Source organism: Hyla sarda, chromosome 7, assembly GCF_029499605.1.
Source record: "Hyla sarda isolate aHylSar1 chromosome 7, aHylSar1.hap1, whole genome shotgun sequence".
In the NCBI taxonomy this organism is placed as follows: domain Eukaryota; kingdom Metazoa; phylum Chordata; class Amphibia; order Anura; family Hylidae; genus Hyla; species Hyla sarda.
The window spans coordinates 78,141,634-78,165,559 of record NC_079195.1 but is presented as its reverse complement, the minus strand read 5'-3'; the positions used below and the strand labels follow the sequence as shown (position 1 = coordinate 78,165,559).

General features: G+C 42.2%; 1 protein-coding gene across 3 annotated transcripts in view; it reads left to right on the top strand.

The window, feature by feature from the left end:
• Positions 1-23,926, top strand: part of WDR11 (WD repeat domain 11) — a 136,566-nt gene that overhangs the window by 95,113 nt on the left and 17,527 nt on the right. For 2 of the 3 annotated variants that reach the window (XM_056529748.1, XM_056529749.1), the window contains exons 24-28: positions 387-482; positions 2,029-2,194; positions 4,797-4,894; positions 8,557-8,702; positions 12,243-12,325. In XM_056529748.1, the coding sequence (XP_056385723.1) occupies positions 387-482; positions 2,029-2,194; positions 4,797-4,894; positions 8,557-8,702; positions 12,243-12,325 (589 nt within the window). Of the gene's footprint in view, positions 1-386; positions 483-2,028; positions 2,195-4,796; positions 4,895-8,556; positions 8,703-12,242; positions 12,353-23,926 lie in introns of all 3 variants that reach the window. The other variant, XM_056529750.1, reaches the window with a different exon arrangement.

The window sequence follows — 23,926 nt, the reverse complement described above, 5'->3', positions numbered from 1 at the left end:
TTTGAGCTTCTTCTGGCCATGGCCAGAAGAAGCTCGAATACCGAGTGAAACAGATTCTGTCGCCTGACAGTGAATACCCCACACTGTGATCCTCTCTCCCCTTCTGCAAATGGTTTGATATGTGAGTATATAATAAAGAAGCAACCCTGAAAAAGAAGCAATGGTGAGTCTGCCGACTTTTTTCACCTTCTCCTTGCATCTCCAATTTACACATCTGTTTAACTTTCTGACACCAGTTGAATAAAAATAAAAAATGTTTTCCAGTGGAGTACCCCATTAATGAAAAAATGGGGCCAACCAGTTATCTGTTAATGAACCCAATCTGAATATTGTGTGTCTTTATATAATGTGATCAGGGAGCTAAATCTTAACTTCTGTATTTCCAGAAATTCCAGTTGGATAGAATTTGTCTACAGGAGGTGAAGCGTTCAAGCTATGACCATACAAGAAAGTGTGCAGACCAACTTCTTCTCTTAGGACAGGTACAGATAGATAAATAGGTTGCTGCAAAGTAGCACTGTCATGTTTTATCTATGTATAAGAGCAGGTTACAGTTAACCATTATGGTTATACTATAAGTTTATCAAAACTAAGTACTGAAGAAAGTTAACAAAATTGTTAAATCTTATTCAGTGAATCTTTTCTGGCGCCTTTCCTTTATCCAGACCAGATACACTTTGTATATGCCATTTCCCTGGAGAGGACCACCCCTCTAGTAATCACTTTATAGCATAATTGTGGGTGTTTGTGCATTACTTATGATCACATTATATTATCCAAATCTTCAGATGTCAATAATGTCTATCCCTGACTACAGGCCCTTATTATTTGTTTCTCAGTCTATACTACATTATCCAATGATCAGTCCATTTGGATTAGTATTAAAGGAGTACTGCGGCGCACATCAATAGGTATTCATATACAGTCAAACCAAAAGTTATAAAGGTGTTCAATATACTTGTAAATATTGGACCGTTAGTCTACTTTGTAATCCTCTGGGTCTGCCGGATGCTCCGTAGTCCTAATGAATAGCATTAATTTCGAGCCCATAGAGAAGCATTAGGACGCCATTTTAGGCTTGAATCGTCATCATTCTCCCACAATGCTGCAGGAGGTTTTTCTCCTCCATTCACTCTCCTGCTCTCTTGATGACACGCCACTCCTCCTCTTGAATTTTCATAATTTATTAGCCTACTCAGCCCTGAAATGCTGATCTGTTATGGCGCTTCATCACAAGCGCTGGCAGTGTACTGCTGACTACTGCTGACTACTCTAGCAAATGATGCGGAGTACGCATTGTACGCTAGCCCTATGCTAACTACGGAGTCCGTTGTAGCTTGCGCATGCATTATTGGGGCATGACTGTATAAGGCAGAGCGGGAGGCATAAGGCACCAGGAATGAGTGGGCGGGTCAGTGAATAATTAGGGGCATGGCTTACACAGACTTCTGTGGAGTATACACGTCCAGCTGGCTGCGTGGTGGCCCAAGGGAGTTGTCGTCTCAGACACCGCTGCCAGGAAGTACGGAAAATGTACATGGCGGTAATGGGAGCAGCCAGACACCAACCAAGCACATTTGGTGGTGAGTCGAAACTACAGTGATGCTATGCGTTCATTTTTTAAAATATGATTTCCACATATCTCTTTTAAGACTTTGGAAGTGAATTACTAATGTTGGTGCAACCTAAGCTGTTAAGGATATTTCAGCCATCGGCATTTATCACCTATCCACAGGATAAGAATTACATATTAAATCTGAGGGGATAGAAACACTGGGACCTCTGTTATTCACCAAAATGGAAAACCCAGTCCTCAATATATCCTGCTCCCTAATACAACTGTATGCCAGGTTGAAAAACATCCAATACAATGAAATCGATGAGCACTGAGCATTTTGGCCTCCTCACTTATGAACCATTCCCTTACATCGGTGACACATGTTGATGGCTGGAATACTCCTCGATCAGTCAGAATGTGTCTGCAGGAAATGCTTTTTTTGCCAGTGTATTTATGTATGTATTCTACAGACAGACCGAGCTGTACAGCTACTTCTAGAAACCAGTGCTGACAATCCACAGTATTACTGCGATTCCTTGAAGGCATGCTTGGTTACTACAGTAACTTCCTCCGGACCCTCCCAGAGCACAATTAAGTTGGTAGCAACCAACATGATCGCCAATGGGAAACTGGCAGGTAGGGCATGAAGGGTCTGTAATTTGTCTTATGTGTAGTGAAATAAATGTAGGTTCAGATAAAAACAACTAAGTGAGTTTAAGTAGTAAAATCCAGTTATTGATTAAAATGATGCTTATTCCCCACTGATATCTTGGCATAGGAAATGATATCAGTCTCCAGACCTTCGCCCAGTTGACAGAAGCATATAGTAATGTTCTTCTCAGGTTTGGATACTTTCCAAAGTGTCAATTGGAAATAATAAACCATATTAGCTAAATTCAGTGGAACATTATTATTAATCCTTATGATTATCTTAAAGTAATGTCAGTTGAGAAATGTTGTAGGATACCTGGAATTGTTTTATTTTTTTATTTTTTAAATAGCATAAACCTTTTTGGGAGGTGATGCTGTATACACTGCAGTTTAGATAAATGGCTTAAAGGGGTATTCCAGGCCAAAACTTTTTTTTATATATCAACTGGCTCCGGAAAGTTAAACAGATTTGTAAATTACTTCTATTAAAAAATCTTAATCCTTCCAATAGTTATTAGCTTCTGAAGTTGAGTTGCTGTTTTCTGTCTAACTGCTTTCTGATGACTCACGTCCCAGGAGCTGGGCAGCTTCTATGGGGATATTTTCCCATCATGCATAGCTCCCGGACGTGACATCATCATTGAGCAGTTAGACAGAAAACTTCAGAAGCTAATAACTATTGGAAGGATTAAGATTTTTTAATAGAAGTAATTTACAAATCTGTTTAACTTTCCGGAGCCAGTTGATATATAAAAAAAAGTTTTTGCCTGGAATACCCCTTTAAGATTCCAAAACTAAAGAGCCTCTTACTGATTATTAGCCAAACTGGCTGACTAGTGTCCTATGTAAAAGACCCACTGACCGGCCGATGAACAAGCAATTGCTCATTTGACGGCCGATCTCTGGGATTGTGTGTCCATAAAAATCATCACTGGTCCAGTGCACATCTCCCTGTATAAACAGATGTATGCAGGGGTGTGGAAAAAAAAAAAAAAAATACTTGTCCAAGGGACTAAAACGGAGCAGAATCTTTGTCCCTCATAATGATCCACTTGTCCTGGTACAAAATAATATTTACCAATATTGTATGTTAGGGATCGACCGATTTTCGGTATGGCAGATATTATTGGCCGATAATCACGATTTTGGGCATTATCGGTATCGGCAATTACCTTACCGATAAGCCGATAATGCACCGCACCAGGACCGCCCGACCCGCCCCACCGCGTCGCACCCCCCACTGCACCGCCCCGGCCCCATTGCCTCCCCCATCCCTGGTTTTATAATTACCTGTTCCCGGGGCCCACGCTTCTTCTTGCTCCTGCTGCATCCTCCGTTACGCTGTGCGCAGTGACGTGACGTGCGCGACGTGACGTCACAGTCAGTGCGCACAGTGACAGTTCAGGAGGATGCCACCGGAGCCAGATGTAGAGTGGACCACGGGAACAGGTAATTATAAAACCAGGGAGGCAATGGGGCCAGGGCGGTGCGGCGGGTCGGGGGGCGACTGTCGCGGCGGGGCGGTCGCGGTGCGGCGGGGCGGTGATAGGTCTCAGGACCCCCGGCCAGGCAGGGAGAGAGAAGCGGGTGGCGGCGGCGGTCTATGGCACCGCAAAAGCCACTGCAGTGCATTGATTTAAAGCGCCCGCTTTAAATCAATGATCTGCAGCGGTGTCGCGGGGGGATAAATAGCCGATAACTTATACCGGAATATCGGTATAAGTTATCGGCTATCGGCCCTAACCTCCACCGATTATCGGTATCAGCCCTAAAAAAACGATATCGGTCGATCCCTATTGTATGTATCTAAGGTCCTTATTAATAAAAACTTGATAGGCAGACCAGTATGTCACCCCATTAGGTGGATAGGGCTCCTGATAAGTATGTCTGCCCCATTAAAGGAATACTGCAGTGCAAAATAACTTATCCCGACCGCTGAGAAACCCCTTGACACCCCTTCCCCGATCTCTTGTAAGAGGCCCCGGCAGGAAGGGGGCTTGTCCGCATGACACTGCAGCCGACACGCCCTCCCCCCTTGTATCTCATAGATAACATTACGGAACATTACCTTTATGCCGACTGCTGAGGCCCTGTACAAGAGATTGGGGGGGAGGGTTGTCCCAGTGGTCAGACCCCCTCTGTCAGGCCTCCGCAATCTATCACTTATAGAGAGAAGTTATTTTGCACTACAGTATTCCTTTAAGTAGGTTGTCCCCCCTTTAGGTAGGTATGTCCTTTTATCAGGTAGGGATCAGGTAGGACCCCCTGTGCTATTATATTACCCCCCTCTGATGCCCCTTGTGCCATTATATTCTCCCCCTCTCTGATTCTCCCTGTGCCATGCCTGAAGAATGCCCCGTGCTAAATGCCTGAAGAATTCACCTGCCCGGCACCCAGAACTGCATGTCACGGGCGTCAGGCGATACAATTTCCGCAACACTGATGTAAGCGAAGGGGCACGTGAACGATCCAGTGATGGTCCTGGCCAAACAATTATTGCGCTGTGTTAAAGGCTTATAATACTGGAACAATAAAAGTATTGTTTTCTCTGTAGACGTCTGATGTAACTGTTTTATCCTTCACACAGAGGGGGTGCAGCTGCTCTGCCTTATAGACAAGGCTGCAGATGCCTGCCGCTACCTCCAGACATATAATGAATGGAACCACGCTGCCTGGCTTGCAAAGGTTAGTACTGCAGAAGAGAACATGAGCAAGGTAGATTTATAAGAGAATATATTAGCATATAATCTCATATAATCTGTGTGAGGTCACAAGCATGTGCAAGTGCATTAAATTGTCATCCTTTTGTGGTTCTAGTGTACCATCCATGGTTCTAGTGAGCCAGACTTTCATATTTATAGGATCTAATGGCAATCCTTAGTCTGGTTTAGTTGAACAGCAGTAGGTCAAAGCATTGTGACCCTAATACAGTGATATGATTTACAACAAGCCTCATGGAAATAGTAACAAAATATCTTTTCTACTATGGGAGAGGATTCTAGGCATGACCTGTGCAGAGGTCATTCTACAAGAAGGGGAAAGCTGAGCTTTAACCCCTTAAGGACATGCGCCATAAATGACGGCGAACCACATGTTTTCCAGGCTGATCAGGTTTCTGCCTGGCACCTCCTCCTACCCCCGGCCAATCGCAGGGGCGGGGGGTTAAAGTTGAAATCCCCCGCTCTGGAAGTCCAGGCAGAGCGGGGGAAAGATGGCGGTGAAGGTTGCCGGCCCCTGTTGAAGAGGGTGGCAATCCACAAAGTAGTCAGGTCGGCACTGTAGATATATGCGGGTGCCAGGTATCCAATGTAGGTGAATAAATCCCCGCACACCAAGATCTGCTGTTGGGTAACCTAACAGCAGATCTTGGTGTGCCGGGATTTCCTCACCTACGCTGTTGAAGAGGGGTCGGCGGCAGGCAGAATGCAGGTGGCGGAGACAGAGGCTGCAGTGAAGATCTGGTAAGTGATTTTGACTGCTGCCTTGTAGTTTCACAACTACAACTCTCGGCATGCCCAGACAGCCTTTGGTTCAGCATGCCTGGACTGTCTGGGCATGCTGGGAGTTGCAGTTTTGCAATATCTGGAGGGCTACAGTTTGTACACCACTGTATAGTAGTCTCCAAACTGTACACTTCCAGATGTTGCAAAACTACAACTCTTAGCATGCCCAGGCATGCTGAGCATTGTAGTTCTGCAACATCTGGCCCTTCAGATGTTGCTGAACTACAACTCCCACCATGCCTGGACAGTCTCGGAAGGGCACAGTTTGGAGACCACTAAACATTGGTGTTCAAACTGTGGCCCTCCAGATGTTGCAAAACTACAACTCCCAGCATGCCTAGACAGCCCAGGCATGCTGAGCGTTGTAGTTTGGCAACATCTGAAGGGCCAGATGTTGCAGAACTACAACTCCAAGCATACCTGGGCAGTATAGGCATGCTTGGAGTTAAAGTTTTGCAACATCTGGAGGGCCACAGTTGAGACCACTACACAGTGGTCTTTAAACTGTTCTCCAGTTGTTGCAAAACTACAACTCTCAGCATGTCCTTTACATTTCCAGGCTACAACTCTAAGCATGCATGGTCTGTCAGTGCGTGCTGGGAGTTGTAGTTTTGCAACATCTGGAGGCACACTGGTTGGGAAACACTATGTTTCCTAACTCAGTGTTTCCTTACCAGTGTTCCTCCAGCTGTTGCATAACTACAACTCCCAGCATGCACGATCTGTCAGTGCATGCTGGGAGTTGTAATTTTGCAACAGCTGAAGGTTTGCACACCCCCAAGTGAATGTAGAGGGTACACTCACACAGGCGGGGGTTTATAGCAATGAACTGCGCCAGCTGAAACTCGCAGAGGGAAACTCGCTGCAAACCCCTGCCTGTATGAATGTACCCTAAAAACACTACACCTACACAAAATAAAGGGTAAAAAACCACTACATATACACACCATTACGCTCCCCCCCCCCCCCCCAAAATAAAAATTAAAAATGTCTCGTATGACACTGTTTCCAAAATGGAGCCTCCAGCTGTTGCAAAATAACTCCCAGTATTGCCGGACAGCCATTGACTATCTGGGCATGCTGGGAGTCTTGCAACAGCCGGGGGCACCCTGTTTGGAAAAAACTGCCGTACAGTATTTTTGATGGAGGCGGCAAGCGCCATGCTTTCATCCGGGTCCGTCCCTTGCAAATCCCTAATGTTGGCCTCAAATGCGCATGGCGCTCTCACTCCGGAGCCCTGTCGTATTTCAAGGCAACAGTTTAGGGCCACATATGGGGTATTTCCGTACTCGGGAGAAATTGCGCTACAAATTTTCTGGGATTTTTCTCCTTTTACCCCTTATGAAAAGGTAAAGTTGGAGTCTACATCAGAATGTTATTGTAAAAAAATTAAATTTTTTACACTAAAATGCTGGTGTTGCCCCATAATTTTCATTTTCACAAGAGGTAAAAGGGGAAAAAAAATTTGTAACGCAATTTCTCCCTAGTACGGAAATACCCCATATATGGACCTAAAATGCTCTGCGGGCGCACAACAAGGCTCAGGAGTGAGAGCATACTATGTACATTTGAGACCTAAAATGGTGATTTGCACAGGGGTGGCTGATTTTACAGCAGTTCTGACATAAACACAAAAAAATAAATACCCACATGTGACCCCATTTTGGAAACTACACCCCCCACGAATGTAAAAAGGGGTATAGTGAGCATTAACACCCCACAGGTGTTTGATGAATTTTTGTTAAAGTTGGATGTGAAATTGAGAAAAAAAAAGAATTTCACTAAAATGCTGGTGTTACCCTAAATTTTTCATTTTCACAAGGAAAAATAGGAAAAAGGCCCCCCAAAAAGTAACCCCATTTCTTCTGAGTATGGGAATACCCCATATGTGGATGTAAAGTTCTCTGCAGGCAAACTACAATGCTCAGAAGAGGAGCGCCATTGGGCTTTTGGAGAGAGAATGTGTTCGGAATTGAAGGCCACATGTGTTTATAAAGCCCCCATAGTGCCAGAACAATGGAGCCCCCCCCCCCCCCCCATGTGATCCCATTTTGGAAACTACACCCCTCACGGAATGTCATAAGGGGTACAGTGAGAATTTACACCCCACAGGTGCCTGACAGATTTTTGGAACAGTGGTCTGTGAAAATGAAAAATGTAATTTTTCATTTGCACAGCCCACTGTTCCAAAGATCTGTCAAATGCCAGTTGGGTGTAAATGCTTACTGCACCCCTTATTAAATTCTGTGAGGGGGTGTAGTTTCCAAATGGGCTTGGTCCTTAAGGAGTCAAGCATTAGCTAATGTGAATGGTGTTTTTCCATATACTGGTTTAATCTTTTACTGTAATAATCCTGTATGTGATGATAAGGAGGAGACACTCGATAGTGATCAGTACAGAACAGGAAGTCTCAGCTTAATATTAGGCCTAGTGGCCAGAATGATAAGAATTTAGTATTATTTTATAATGTAGAAGGTAAAATAAAAAATAAAATAACAATCACCAAAAATTCTTTAAAAATATGGTTAACATAAAAACTTAAAGGTAATTTGTTATGAAAAATAACCTATCACTTAAATTAACTGGACAACATGGTCATGTGGTGATTGCATTACTGAGGTCTAGTAAACATGGAGTAGCTGAGCTGTGAAGCTGTGTGCATAGAGCACAAAATGTGTATGCCTTAGTATGAAATCTCAAACATACTTAACTTGCATGTTAAAGTTAGACCTGTCTGTAGCCATGTGCATGAAAAAGGAAATAAAAACATGCAGTAAAACAAGAATGCATCAAAATTTTTTGTGGGATTCCAGCCTCACAGTGCTCGACCTATCTCTTTATCAGGTGCGACTGAATCCAGAGGAATGTGCAGAGGTCATGAAGCGATGGGTTGACCATCTCTGTTCACCGCACATCAACCAGAAATACAGAGCAATCCTTGTTCTCCTTTCCCTTGGCTGCTTCAAAAAAGTTATTGAGATGCTACACAGGTAAAGTTATATACATATAGAGTATCACGTAGGAAAAGAAAGACAGAGTCAAGCATGTCTACCTGTTATTTCTTTGTTATGCTGTACCCTGGACAGTAAAACAGTAACACAAGCATAGACTACCCGAGAAGATGGTATTAACCCCCTTACTACCCTAGAACTCAAACTTTTTTTTTGTTACTTGTTGAATAAACTTGGACGTGTCGTCTAATGCATTTTTTAATCTGCAAATCTCTTGCAAACTCCTGGAAAATGTCTTTAAAGTGCTAAAACCTGTACCTTTTTAAAACCATTTTGGCTTTAGATTATAGTATTCATTTCTTATCCTGCTCTACTTTAAATTGACCATGGGCTTAAAGAGATTTTCTGAGATCCATTACTGTGCAGAACATCAAGAAATAAATATTCCTTACAGTACATTTCGGTGGAAGTGATGTCACTACCTGGAGATCTGGCAGTGGGGGAAGAAGCAGACAGACTGCTCTTATGTATTATTGGGGAAATACGGGAAAACCTTGAGTACAGCTTGTTATGACTAGGAACAATTTGACACCAGGAAAAAAAAAAAGTTGTCTCCTCCTTTGCAGGTCAAAGCCTGCTCAATTTACATATGACTGGCATATGCTGGTCACGTGAGTGCTCAGTTGGTGCTTGCGCTCTATGCAGAAAGCAGAGCGCTCACATGACCAACTACGGAAGTCACTAGGATGTGGAGACACAGAACATGCATATATATGAGCCGGCAGGGCTCCGCCTTGTGTGCGCAGTTCAGGGAATAAAGAATGGGATTTTATAGGGGACATATCTCCATACCTACAGAGTGGATTTTAGAAAGTGACCCATCATCTGACTCCTGTTCACCCGCACTATAACCCAGTGTATTTAATGTTGATGAAGAGGCTGACTGTTTTTCTTTAAGCTTCACAGGCAGTGGTGTTTTGGCTATCGCCCCCAGACAATCTCCTTCTCTGTTTAGCATCCCAGGCACTGCTTATGAACATACTGTTGTTATTCTTTGTCCCCAGTGATATCTTCAAAAAAGAGAATTATAGTACTCATAAGCCCTGATTTACTAAGAGTGTCGGGTTATTTTCAGAGTGTTCTTTTTTTCAGAGTATTCTTTTTTTCTCACACGTATTTTTCAATGTTTCGCACAAGTCGGCAATTTCAGTAATTCACAATTTTTCTGGTGGGTTTTTAAATACAACTGTCGGGTTTTCAGGAAAATGTCGGGAACACGCCCCTAATTATGCAAACCACGCCCATTTCATTGGGTTAAAAAATACTCCAAGTAATTGGGAAAACTGTCGGTTTTTTACCAGTAAAATGTGTCGCACAAAGTGTCGCAGAGGACCTGCGACACAAATTGTGTTGCATAACCCGATAGTCGTTATCCCGTTAGTAAATCAGGGTCTTTATGTTATTTTTGTCCGATTGTTCATCTCACAGCTTACCGTCACTTTGTTCCGAAGTTATGTTTCCTTCCTGACAGTGTTTTGCTCTGTGTTTGTTTTTGTCAACATTTGTCCCTTGCTTTTCCCGCTTTTGGGGATCTCTGTGCTCATAGATCCGGTATATCTTGCAGCGTTGGAGACGTCATGCTTTTGTGTCTTAGTGTCTGTTCCCTAGTGGCAGCACTTTTTTTCTAAACTGTAAGTGTATGGAAAAAGTTTTTGTTATATCTTGATATCCTGCACATTAAATAGCTTTTTCTGAATTTCAGCTGGATCTTGGAAAACCTCTTTTATAAATCTTTGGCAGCAGTATGTGTGCATACTTTTAGAACAGGTGGAAATAAAAATGCCTTACAGGATGAAAGACCTTGAGACTGCAGCGACCTGTTTAGCTTCTCTCTGACAGTGCCACTCCCAACCAGATGCTGTCTTTAGTATTGCATCACAGCCATTTTCAGTTGAATTGGGATTTGTTTCATTTCTTGCACAGCTTGGGGTTGGGAATGATGCTGTATTGGCAAAAAATGGAAACAGTTGTTGTAGGCATTGAATCCAGCTTGGCTTTGGATTGCTACGTTTTAATGTAGTTCCTTAATAGCAGCTGGAGAAAAACAGGGTATCAAAGAGCTCGTTCACACAGCCATCTGCCCCCATTAATAAATGCCCGTTATCAATCCATTTCATAATTTTTCAAACAGCTTGCAAACGGCTGTAAAATAATCCCATTGATGTCAACGGGATTTTTTTACAATCCGTTATCACCCTTTTACTTCCTGTTCCGTTTTATGTGACGTGGGAAAAGACGGTGCATGCAGTATTTTTTCTCCCATCAAAAATAACGGTATATAAACGGATATTATAAATTTAACATTGAAGTCTATAGCAAATGAATAAGCCTTTAATGTCATCCATTTTCACTCTGTTTATAATATCCGTTTTTGAACCGTTCTTACTTCTGCTGAAGAGGTGACATCAGCAGTCTTCTGCAGTGCTGAGGGACCACTACTACTCCCATCATGGAACAGACTTGTTTCCATGATGGAAGTAGTCATTCACTGGCTGTGGGAGTCTGCAGACAGCTGGGGAGGCTACTTTAGTGTTTGTATTACTACCCCCATCATGGAACAGAGTCTGGTTCTGCGATGAGCAGTGGGGAATAGACTGACATATCCCCGCTGTGCACTCTGGTTGTGCTTGGAGCAGGGCAGCAGCGGGGACATGTTGGGGACTGGCGGCAGTGAATGAATGAAGTAGCGCACAGGGGGACTGGTCCCTCCATTCCTGGCTGCTCATTTCTGTCAGGTACAGAGATGAGCAGCGGGAATGGACTGACATGTCCCTGCTGTACGCTGTGATAGCGCTAGAAGACCGGGCAGCAGGGAAATAATTTAGAATACAATATATACATGGGGGAATAAAAGGATTATACAAAAGTCGGGGGGATGATTATATGGTCGTTATGCACACTATAAGTTTAAAAACCCCGCCGGGAGCCCTGAATGGCTCCTTGGTGCCAACCATTTAGGGCTCTTGGCGGGGAATTTAAAAATGAAAGTAAAAGTACACTGTACATCGCAGGGTTGCGAAGCATGCTCCCCTGTTTAATAACTTGTGATTGCATCTGGTCTCAGAAGTGAGACCCAGTGTGATCAATCACTCAGCCCCGGAATTACTACCCCCATCATACAACAGACTCTGTTCCTTGATGGGGGTAGTAGTACAAACACTAATGTAGCCTCCCCAGCTGCCGGCACACTCCTGCAGCCAGGGAACTACTACTCCCATTATGTAAACAAGTCTGTTCCATGATTGGAGTAGTAGTAGTCCTGGCTGAAGGAGTCTGTAGGCAGCTGACTTTTCATACTAACGGATTAAAAGCGGATGCAAAAGGATGCCACTAAATGGCATTCTTTTGCATCAGTTTGCATCCGTTAGCAGTGTAGTACGTTTAGGGGGCAGTGACGGAAGAAAAGCGGGACGGAAGACTACGGCCATGTGAACGTAGCCTAAGTCTGAGACTGATGTTTGCATTTCAGAGGATATGGTTCTATGCATAAAGTCAGAGAATGTTTCTATTGTTTTTCAGCATGAGGTGTTTTGACCGTGCTGCCTTGTTTTTGGAAGCCTGTCTGCAGAACTCCGCAATTGAAATCAGCGATGAGACCAATATCCTTTTCTTTCTTTCTAAGGCTAACTGTAAGTCTACATACATTGTAATCCGGTAAATACCGTAAGTATGGAGACATAAAGACTTGTTAATGTGTACATTTTGCTTAAGGTTTGGTGACTAAAAACAGATTCTTCATAACTGTCATGGCTTTATTAAATACAAAAGCTATGCTGCTAGCGTGAACAGATCTTCTGCTTAAAAAATACCTGTCATTAGCAAAAACTTTTTATATAATGTAGATAATGGCATTATATGTATATTTCTAATATACATTAGTTAAAAAATGTGTTTATTTTTAGGTGAAGAATTGCTGTCCCCTCAGCTATTGCCTGTGTGTCTCTGTGCGGGGACTAAATACAGGAAGTGAGGGCAGGACAAGCAGGGCTCTGTGCAGGCTCCTGGATTGTCAATCAGCCTGCTGTGTGAGTCTGGACATGGCACGCCTTAGTGCACAGAGACACACAGTCAATAGCGGTAAGGGCAAAAATATACACATTTTTTTTAAACCAATGTATATCACAAATATATATGTAATGTTATTTTCTACATTATATCTCAGCCCCACCCTCTTGAGAGAACCAGATTTCATAGTTTGTGCCTTCACTGGTGAGTAATTCTCCCTTTAGTGTTGAGAGCTGGGAGGTGTGTGCAGCTTCAGCCAATCGCACACTGAATCTCTCTCCTAACAGAGCAGGAGGGTGGGGGCTGCTGTCAGAGAGGGAGCTGTGAGGAGCTGGATGACAGCGAGAACAGAGCTGCAATTGCTTCCGTAAAATTTAGTATTCGTGCTGAAGAGGGAGTGAAGGAGGGCAAAGAATATCAGGCAGTCATAGAAGACAAACCTCAAGGACAGTAATAAGAATAATAATAATAATAATAATAATATATTTGATACAGAGACTGTGCTTCAATTAACAATAACAATTATTTATTTAAAATAGTATAAAAACACATGTCATTTCCTCTCACAGGGCCCTTGTGTGAGGAATACTTTAATAAAATTCACATACAATAGGCAAATTAGTATGCACACTCCTATGGTGAATTTTAAATGAATATTCTGTAACTATAATAGTACATAGTCACTCGCAGATCGCAGACTGATGGTAATACGCTTGCAGAATGGGAAAACAACATTCCTAAACATCATAGGTTGACCTATATTCACACCTAGTGGGGGTGCGCATTTGTGTGAAACTCTTATTTGTGATATAAATACGCACCCCACTAGGTGTGAATATAGGTCAACCTATGATGTTAAGGAATGTTGTTCTCCCATTCTGCAAGCGTATTACCATCAGTCTGCGATCTGCGAGTGCCTGCCGGCACTCTCAACTCAGCGGGAGGGGATGGGACTATTCCATAGTGAAGCTGGTAATATTTCCTCTTTTTCACAGATGACAGGACTGTATACTGCAGTATTATCAGTTCAGTATATGGACCATTCTATCATTTATTTCATCACCATTGCACCATAATTACTATTCCTGGATAAATCAATGCCAGACTATGTATTATTATAGTTACAGAATACTAATTTAAAATCCACCATAGCAGCGTGCATACTAATTTGCCTATTGTATGTGAATTTTATTAAAGTATTCCTCACACAAGGGCCCTGTGAGAGGAAATTACATGTATTTTTATACAGTCTCTGTATTAAATATATTATTATTATTATTATTACTGTCCTTGAGGTTTGGACTACGCTTTTTTTCTTCATAATTCAATTTTATTATACTACACCTTGGGTATAGGTCTCTGCCCAATTAACCTCAGCCAGTGACTAATTGTGAGCTGCACAATTATTAGTTGTCCATAGAAGACAGCAGGGGCCACAGGAGCCATTCATATCAGGCAGGATCATTTACAGGGAAACTATCCAGGCAGTGTGGTTGGTTTTGGATCTTTTTATTTAAATTTTTTATTTTTTTTGTGAGCTGCACAAATATTAGTTAGCCATAGAAGACAGCAGGGGCCACAGGAGCCATTCATATCAGGCAGGATCATTTACAGGGAAACTATCCAGGTAGTATGGTTGCTTTTCTGAATCACCCCTTTAAAGGACATCTGTAGTGCTCTGAACTTTATCCCCCAAGGATAGAGGATAAGTTTTAGATTGCGGGGGGTCCGAGCGCTGGGGCCCCCCGCGATCTCCTATACAGGGCTGCGGCAATGTACTGGAAAGGGGGCGCTCTGTCCCCACATGACGCAGCAGCCGGCACGCCCTTCCATGAATCCCATAGAGATACATGGAGGGGCGTGCCGGCTGCCGCCTCATGCGGGGACAGAATGCCCCCTTTCCTGTACATTGCCACGGCCCCATACAGGAGATCGCGGGGGGCCCCAGCACTTGGATCCCCTGCGATCTAAAATGAAGGATAAAGTTCAGAGCACTACAGATGTCCTTTTAAGTGCCTTTTACATGGGGCAATTGTCCATTTTTTTCTTTAATTTTTTTTTCAAACAGATCTGTCAGGATGCCTTTACATATTTGGGATAACAATGATCAATGTAAAAGATCAGTGTGTGCAGTGATATAGTCCCCTATGGGAGCTATAACACTGCAAAAAAAAAGTGAAAAAAAAAGTTAATAAAGATCATTTAACCCCTTCCCTAATAAAAGTTTGAATCACACCCCCCCCCCCTTTTCCCATTAAAAAAAAAAAAACTGTGTAAATAAAAATAAACGGGTATCGCCGCATGCGGAAATGCCTGAATTATAAAAATATACCATTAATCAAACCGCATGGTCAATGGCGTACACGCAAAACAATTCCAAAGTACAAAATAGCATATTTTTGGTCACTTTTTATATCATGAAAAAATTTATAAAAAGCTATCAAAAAGTATGATCAATACAAAAATGGTACCACTAAAAACTTCAGATCACGGCGCAAAAAATGAGACCTCATACCGCCCCATACGCGGAAAAATAAAAAAAGTTATAGGGGTCAGAATATGACAATTTTAAACATATAAATTTTCCTGCATGTAGTTATGATTTTTTCCAGAAGTACGACAAAATCAAAGCTATATAAGTAGGGTAGCATTTTAATCGTATGGACCTACAGAATAAAGAGAAGGTGTCCTTTTTACCAAAAAAATGTACTGTGTAGAAACGGAAGCCTCCAAAAGTTACAAAATGGCATTTTTCTTCAATATTGTCGCACAATGATTTTTCTTTCTGTTTCGCCGTCGATTTTTTGGGTAAAATGACAGATTTCATTATAAAGTAGAATTGGTGGCGCAAAAAATAAGCCATCATATGGATTTTAAGGTGCAAAATTGAAAGAATTATGATTTTTTTAATGGTAAGGGGGAAAAAATGAAAGTGCAAAAACGGAAAAACTCCGGGTCCTTAAGGGGTTAAACTAAAAAATGAACCATCTCCAGAAAGCTCCCATGCTCTCCCAGTGGCAGATGCGTGCTGCCAGAAATTATATTCTCTGTAGTTGTATGAAGGAAAGCTTCATCACCTAATCTATACAGGTCTAAAAACTGATTTATTTTAAAATGTATATTAAGAGTGAAACAGTAGAAACAGTTTATGCTGTACAGATGTGTGTGTTTAGTCTATGGACATGCTGTGTACATTGAAACATATGGATATTTATAATGAAACAGAACACAGCCTTGTAACCAAGGTTCCCAAGATCTCTGTCGTAGCTTTCAGTAAAGAGAACTCCTCCATAGACTGTGCTGTATTGATTGGTGTGTAAATAACCTAACTAGATATCCATATGGCTATCTCCAAGATATCAGCACTGGGATGTGACTGAAATATACAATCATAGCCGTAAATGTTGGCACCCCTGAAGTTTTTCAAGAAAATTAAGTATTTCTTGCAGAAATGGAATGCAGTAACACATGTTTTGCTATACACATGTTTATTCCCTTTGTGTGTATTGGAACTAAACAAAAAAAAGGGAGGAAAGAGAATTGGACATAATGTCACACCAAACTCCAAAAATGGGCTGGACAAAATTATTGGAAGGTAGAAAAATGTCCAGCATCTATTTATTGTAGATTCACACAGCAAACAGCAACACGGATCATGGAGTAGAGTGACGCGTTTCAGCAACCTTAGTTGCCTTAGTCATACCAAGGTGTACTCGGATCCATCTGGCCCTTATAATGGGCAGCTCCGCCCTCCCCCACCAGGTGAAAACACCTGAATGGACCAGGGCGGCGCATATCCATACACAAGGACCAGACTGACGCCTGTGTTCACACTAGACAAAGAAGAACACAATAAACAATGTAGATCACAAGTAAAAACTAACTGTGAGATATCACAGACAGACCAAAATACAATCAAAATTCCTAGGGATAAAGAATGACAAACTTGTGTAAGAAACATAATAATAAATCAATGACTTAAAATTACACAGTAATATACATTGTCAGTCACACCCTTTATGTGTTCAAGTTTATCAATGCTGGACACAGTATAGAACCAATACCAGCATTAATGAAACATTAAGCCAAGTCGCCAAATACTTATAAATGATGTTAGTGTATTAGAAAAAAGGAGGGACTTGACACAAATAGGCTGGTAAGAATACTTAAAAATGTATGAACCAATTAAAAACTAGTCCCGTGGATTTGGCCCACATCCGAAAAAGGTAAATACAGAAAAATTCATAAGCTGATATTAATTTAAATGTAGATGCTAACAATCGGTATGAACGGGTGTGGGACAATCCATGAGGCCACTAATCCAAAGTCTATATGTCACAAAACCACATATTATTGGATATGATACATTTATAGTATTGAATTAGAGAACATATGTTGTGGCAGATATAGAACTGAGGAAGATACCAACTAAGAGGACGAGAGGACTATAAACTATAGAGAACTGAATTGTTAAGCCTAATATGTAGAAGGGAACATCCGAGATTGCTATATTGTATAAGGAGCAGTAACGTCCCTATGTATATAGGTTTAGCAAGGGGATAGGAACAGGGGCAGCACATCAAGTAACAGATTCAAAAATAAGATGAACTGTTAGTACTTATGCCTTATCATATATAAATCTAATAGTATAACATGGTGTCCTGCCTTTTGTTCAGACCCCTCGGAGACCTAGTATCAAGTTTTAAAATCCAAAAGACCTCGCGGTCAAGTAACTTTTTTCTATGGTCTCCGCCGCGCAAAGGCATAGTAACTTTTTCTATGCCCTGAACATATAGGCTATGAATTGACCCAGAGTGTTTCTCTGCACAATGTCTGCTCACCATGGATACGTGCCGGGAGTTAAAGTGGGGGATGTCAACATGGTTCCCAGAGGACTACGACTGAGAAAGTTTCCCACTACTTTGTTTGGGGATCAATTTAAGGCTGATTGGGAACAACTTATGACAGAATCATCACTTAAATTCATGAATCTAATTATTGCCTATGAAGAACAAGCTCTGTTGGAAGCTGGCGAAAATATTACAAAATTACAACTGTCACTGCAACAATATGAAAATCACCCTGCTTTCATGGAACATGACAGTAAAATTAAAGATAATATCGCTAAAGCTGAGTCAGTCATCACAGAGGTTAAACAGAAAAAGTTCATGAGGGACCTGCAGGATTATCAAACCAGTGCGGTTTATCAGTGGCCAACAATGGATAACAGATCCAACCCTAAATCCATCTTAAAAAAGGGTCGGGGACGTAAGCATACCTCCAAGAACAAGAATTCCACTTCCATTAAATATTCCAAAGTCAGTTTTACATGTACTGATGGTGACTCTATGGACTCTGGAGATCAGACCGATGCCTCTGGACCTGTCACTCCGGTGGCTTCCTCCTCCCCTTTACCAACGTCATCTAAGGTATCGGTGAGTCGCTCTACGTCATCAAAAAACGCCGAGCGGGGATGAAGCACCGGGCGTCCAAGAAGGAGCCTGCGGTCTTACAGGAGGAGGTGAGCACAATACCCGTTTTCAACTTATCGGCAAAGACATTATCTCCTTATGAACTGAGTGTCCTTTGAAAAGGGCTTACCTTTGCGCCATCCTGTCGCTTCAACTTATTCAATACTTTGTTGGACATAAATAAGTTAGTAAGAGACATTACGATCAAAAAGCACTTTCATAATATGTCTGATAGTCATGTTAATGCCGATATAAGTAGTGATCTGAATACAATTAATTCGCATGAAAATGAGGCTATGTCTGTTGATTACATTACAGGTACTAGTGCGTTCCCTTCTAGGTCTAATACCCGTCAGCATGTATATACTTTCAGTGATCAATGTATTGCTTCTGAATTACAACAACTGTATAATATGTCTCATGCTGATGGGGTACCGGATTATGTCGAGGACTCCCGTCCTTGACCACTTCCAAGAGGTAGTGGAACGGGAGTTATTGACGTTATCAAAAAAGAAAAATAGGAAATTAGCTGGTGATCTATCCCCCCAGGTGAAGATAGCTCTCGACCATCTCAGCAAGTCGGACGATATCATCGTCCGGCAGGCTGACAAAGGGGGGGCGGTTGTAGTCCTTGACAAAGGACTATACCGCAAACTGAACATGACCATGTTGCAAGATACCAACACCTACAAAACATTATCCGGTGATCCCACCTGTTCCTTTAGACCTATGCTAGACAACCTTGTGGACCTTGGGGTAGCCAATGGATTTATTGATCAGCGTCAAGCTGAGTATATTAAAATTAAACATCCGGTTATTGCTATATTCCATTCGCTCCCCAAGGTTCACAAGGGTGTATTCCCCCCACCCATGAGACCAATTGTGGCAGGGATATCTTCCCTCAATGAAAGAATGTGCTCATGGGTGGATAATCTGCTACAACCACTGATCGGACAAATTCCGGGTTATATTAAAGACACCGGACACATTTTGACTATGTGTGAGGATATAACTTGGCAAGATAACTATATATGGATAACTGCTGATGTCACCTCCCTTTATTCAGTTATACCTCACACATTAGTCAAACCTGCATTGGACTGGTTTTTGAAAACATATTCGCAATATTCTGCTGATTTATGCGAATATGTTATCTTAGTGGTAGAGTTTCTACTAACACATAATTTTTTCAAATCTGACCAGCATTTTTTCCTGCAAACAACTGGAGCGTCGATGGGGGCGAAGTTCTCCCCCTCTCTCGCCAACATTTACATGTGTTGGTGGGAGAGGGAGATTATCTTCGCCCCCAGCAATCCTTACTCTTCATCTATTTTATTTTACGGCCGCTACATCGACGACCTCATATTCATATGGGATTCGGATGTGGCGGCCGTGGAACCATTTTCAGATTATTTAAATGACAACGCTCTCAACTTGAAATTCACTGTGTCATCTCATGTCCCCACTGTCTCCTTCCTGGACCTGTACTTGACTGGTGATATCATTACCAGAAAGATTGTGACGTCCACATACAGAAAGGAGACTAATGTGAATTCCATCCTACGAGCTGATTCGTGTCATCCCGCCCACGTGACCAAGAATTTACCCGTGGGGGAGATGATACGTGCCAGACGTAATTGTTCTAGACAGGAGGACTTTGATCGTGAGATCGGAGTTAGCTCATCCCGTTTGAGATCAAGGGGCTACCACGATCGACACATCCAACGGGCGATAAATATTGCCCGCGACCGTGATCGCCCAAAACTTCTGTCTGGTGGGAGGAGACAGTCTTACCCCACCAGCGATGATGATGTGGTGATACAAAGACATCATCCAATTACATTTGTGACCCAGTATAGTGATGACTTTCATGCTATCCGCAATATAGTACAGAAATACATTCCCATGATCTCAGGTGATCCCTCTTTCTCTGAAATATTTAGCGGTGGGTTCAGATGTATATCTAAGAAAGCCAGAACTATATCTAACAAAGTGTCTACTAGTCTCTTTTTGAATACTAGGAGTCACAAGACCAATTGGTTGCGACACCAGGGCTCGTTTGGATGTGGCCATGGCAGGTGCACCTGCTGTTCTGTTATGCTCAACAGCACGAGCTTTGTGTCAGCATCCAATGGTGAGCAATTTAATATGACACAATTTGTCAATTGCAACACGCACCATGTCGTATATCTCATTACGTGCCGGGAGTGTAACATCCAATATGTGGGGTGCACGACGGGTGCCCTGAAAGTGAGAATTCGGAGGCACCTGTCGGACATCCCCCACTTTAACTCCCGGCACGTATCCATGGTGAGCCGACATTGTGCAGAGAAACACTCTGGGTCAATTCGTAGCCTATATGTTCAGGGCATAGAAAAAGTTACTATGCCTTTGCGCGGCGGAGACCATAGAAAAAAGTTACTTGACCGCGAGGTCTTTTGGATTTTAAAACTTGATACTAGGTCTCCGAGGGATCTGAACAAAAGGCAGGACACCATGTTATACTATTAGATTTATATATGATAAGGCATAAGTACTAACAGTTCATCTTATTTTTGAATCTGTTACTTGATGTCCTGCCCCTGTTCCTATCCCCTTGCTAAACCTATATACATAGGGACGTTACTGCTCCTTATACAATATAGCAATCTCGGTTGTTCTCTTCTACATATTAGGCTTAACAATTCAGTTCTCTATAGTTTATAGTCCTCTCGTCCTCTTAGTTGGTATCTTCCTCAGTTCTATATCTGCCACAACATATGTTCTCTAATTCAATACTATAAATGTATCATATCCAATAATATGTGGTTTTGTGACATATAGACTTTGGATTAGTGGCCCTCACTTTTTCCTCCATTATATGTTTTTCTATAGAACCTAAACATCCTTTCATGGATTGTCCCACACCCGTTCATACCGATTGTTAGCATCTACATTTAAATTAATATCAGCTTATGAATTTTTCTGTATTTACCTTTTTCGGATGTGGGCCAAATCCACGGGACTAGTTTTTAATTGGTTCATACATTTTTAAGTATTCTTACCAGCCTATTTGTGTCAAGTCCCTCCTTTTTTCTAATACACTAACATCATTTATAAGTATTTGGCGACTTGGCTTAATGTTTCATTAATGCTGGTATTGGTTCTATACTGTGTCCAGCATTGATAAACTTGAACACATAAAGGGTGTGACTGACAATGTATATTACTGTGTAATTTTATTGATTTATTGTTATGTTTCTTACACAAGTTTGTCATTCTTTATCCCTAGGAATTTTGATTGTATTTTGGTCTGTCTGTGATATCTCACAGTTAGTTTTTACTTGTGATCTACATTGTTTATTGTGTTCTTCTTTGTCTAGTGTGAACACAGGCGTCAGTCTGGTCCTTGTGTATGGATATGCGCCGCCCTGGTCCATTCAGGTGTTTTCACCTGGTGGGGGAGGGCGGAGCTGCCCATTATAAGGGCCAGATGGATCCGAGTACACCTTGGTATGACTAAGGCGACTAAGGTTGCTGAAACGCGTCACTCTACTCCATGATCCGTGTTGCTGTTTGCTGTGTGAATCTACAATAAATATCATCTTGCATCGTGCTTTTGTGCTGGACATTTTTCTACCTTCCATTTATCCGTCCTCGTGGTGTCCGCACGAGTCCGTGCACTGAGGTGGCGGTGGTGAGCTGGACGACCTTTCATTTCTCATGACAAAATTATTGGCACCCTTAACTTAATATTTGGTTGCACAACCTTTGGAAAGAATAACTGAAATCAGTCGCTTCCTATAACCATCAATAAGCTTCTTACACCTCTCAGCCGGAATGTTGGACCACTCTTCCTTTGCAAACTGCTCCAGGTCTCTCTTATTGGAAGGGTGCCTTTTCCCAACAGCAATTTTAAGATCTCTCCACAGGTATTCAATGGGATTTAGATCTGGATTTATTGAACTCTCAAACACTTTGTTGCCATCCATTTCTGGGTTATTTTTGAAGTATATTTGGGGTCATTGTCCTTCTGGAACACCAAAGATCTCGGACGCAGACCTAGCTTTCTGACACTGGGCTGTACAGTGCGACACAAAATCCATTGGTAATCCTCGGATTTCATAATGCCTTGCACACATTCAAGGCACCCAGTGCCAGAGGCAGCAAAACAACTCCAGAACATCATTGAACCTCCACCATATTTCACTGTAGGTACTGTGTTCTTTTCTTTGTAGGCCTCATTCGGTTTTCGGTAAACAGTATCTTGGTCTCATCTGTCCACAAGACATTTTCCCAGAAGGATTTTGGCTTACTCAAGTTCATTTTAGCAAATGTAGTCTTGCTTCTTTATGTCTCTGTGTCAGGAGTGGGGTCCTCCTGCGTCTCCTGCCATAGCGTTTCAATTCATTTAAATGTTGACGGATAGTTTGCACTGACACTGATGCTCCCTGAGCCTGCAGGACAGCTTGAATATCTTTGGAACTTGTTTGGGGCTGCTTATCCACCATCCGGACTATCCAGCGTTGACACCTTTCATCAATTTTTCTCTTCTATCCACTCCCAGGGAGATTAGCTACAGTGCCATGAGTTGCAAACTTCTTGATAATGTTGCGCACTGTGGACAAAGGCAAATCTAGATCTATGGAGATGGACTTGTAACCTTGAGATTGTTGATATTTTTCCACAATTTTGGTTCTCAAGTCCTCAGACAGTTCTCTTCTCCTCTTTCTGTTGTCCATGCTTAGTGTGGCACACACAGACACACAATGCAAAGACTAAGGCTGGGTTCACACTACGTTTTGTCCCATACGGGAGCGCATACGGCAGGGGGGGAGCTAAAAGCTCGCGCTCCCGTATGTGACCGTATGCGCTCCCGTATGTCATTCATTTCAATGAGCCGACCGGAGTGAAACGTTCGGTCCGGTCGGCTCATTTTTGCGCCGTATGCGCTTTTACAACCGGACCTAAAACCGTGGTTGACCACAGTTTTAGGTCCGGTTGTAAAAGCGCATACGGCGCAAAAATGAGCCGACCGGACCGAACGTTTCACTCCGGTCGGCTCATTGAAATGAATGACATACGGGAGCGCATACGGTCACATACGGGAGCGCGAGGTTTTAGCTCCCCCTGCCGTATGCGCTCCCGTATGGGACAAAACGTAGTGTGAACCCAGCCTAAGTGAGCTTCTCTCTTTTTATCTGCTTTCAGGTGTGATTTTTATATTGCCCACACCTGTTACTTGCCCCAGGTGAGTTTATAGGAGCATCACATGTTTGAAACAATCTTATTTTTTCACAGTTTTTAAAGGGTACCAATAATTTTTTCCAGCCCATTTTTGGAGTTTGGTGTGACATTATGTCCAATTTTTTTTCCTCCCTTTTTTGGTTTAGTTCCAATACACAGGGAATAAACATGTGTATATGAAAACATGTGTTACTGCAATCCTTTTCTGTGAGGAATACTTGGCCATGACTGTAATGTAATTGCAGTGTATTAAAACTTAATAGCTCTTTGATTAAAGAACATAACTGTAATAAACGTATGACAACCTCATAATTAAGTTACATGAAACCCTGGCCTACAGAGGTTTGCTGTCTGAATACAGAGACACTTGTATATTCAGAAAAGGTAAGTATCACATCAGGTTGTAATGGCAATATGTGGTCAGCCTCAAATGTCTCTGGACTTAGCGGATCAACACTAATACTTGTTAAGGAGAACCTATGGTCTCAACTGACCTGTCTG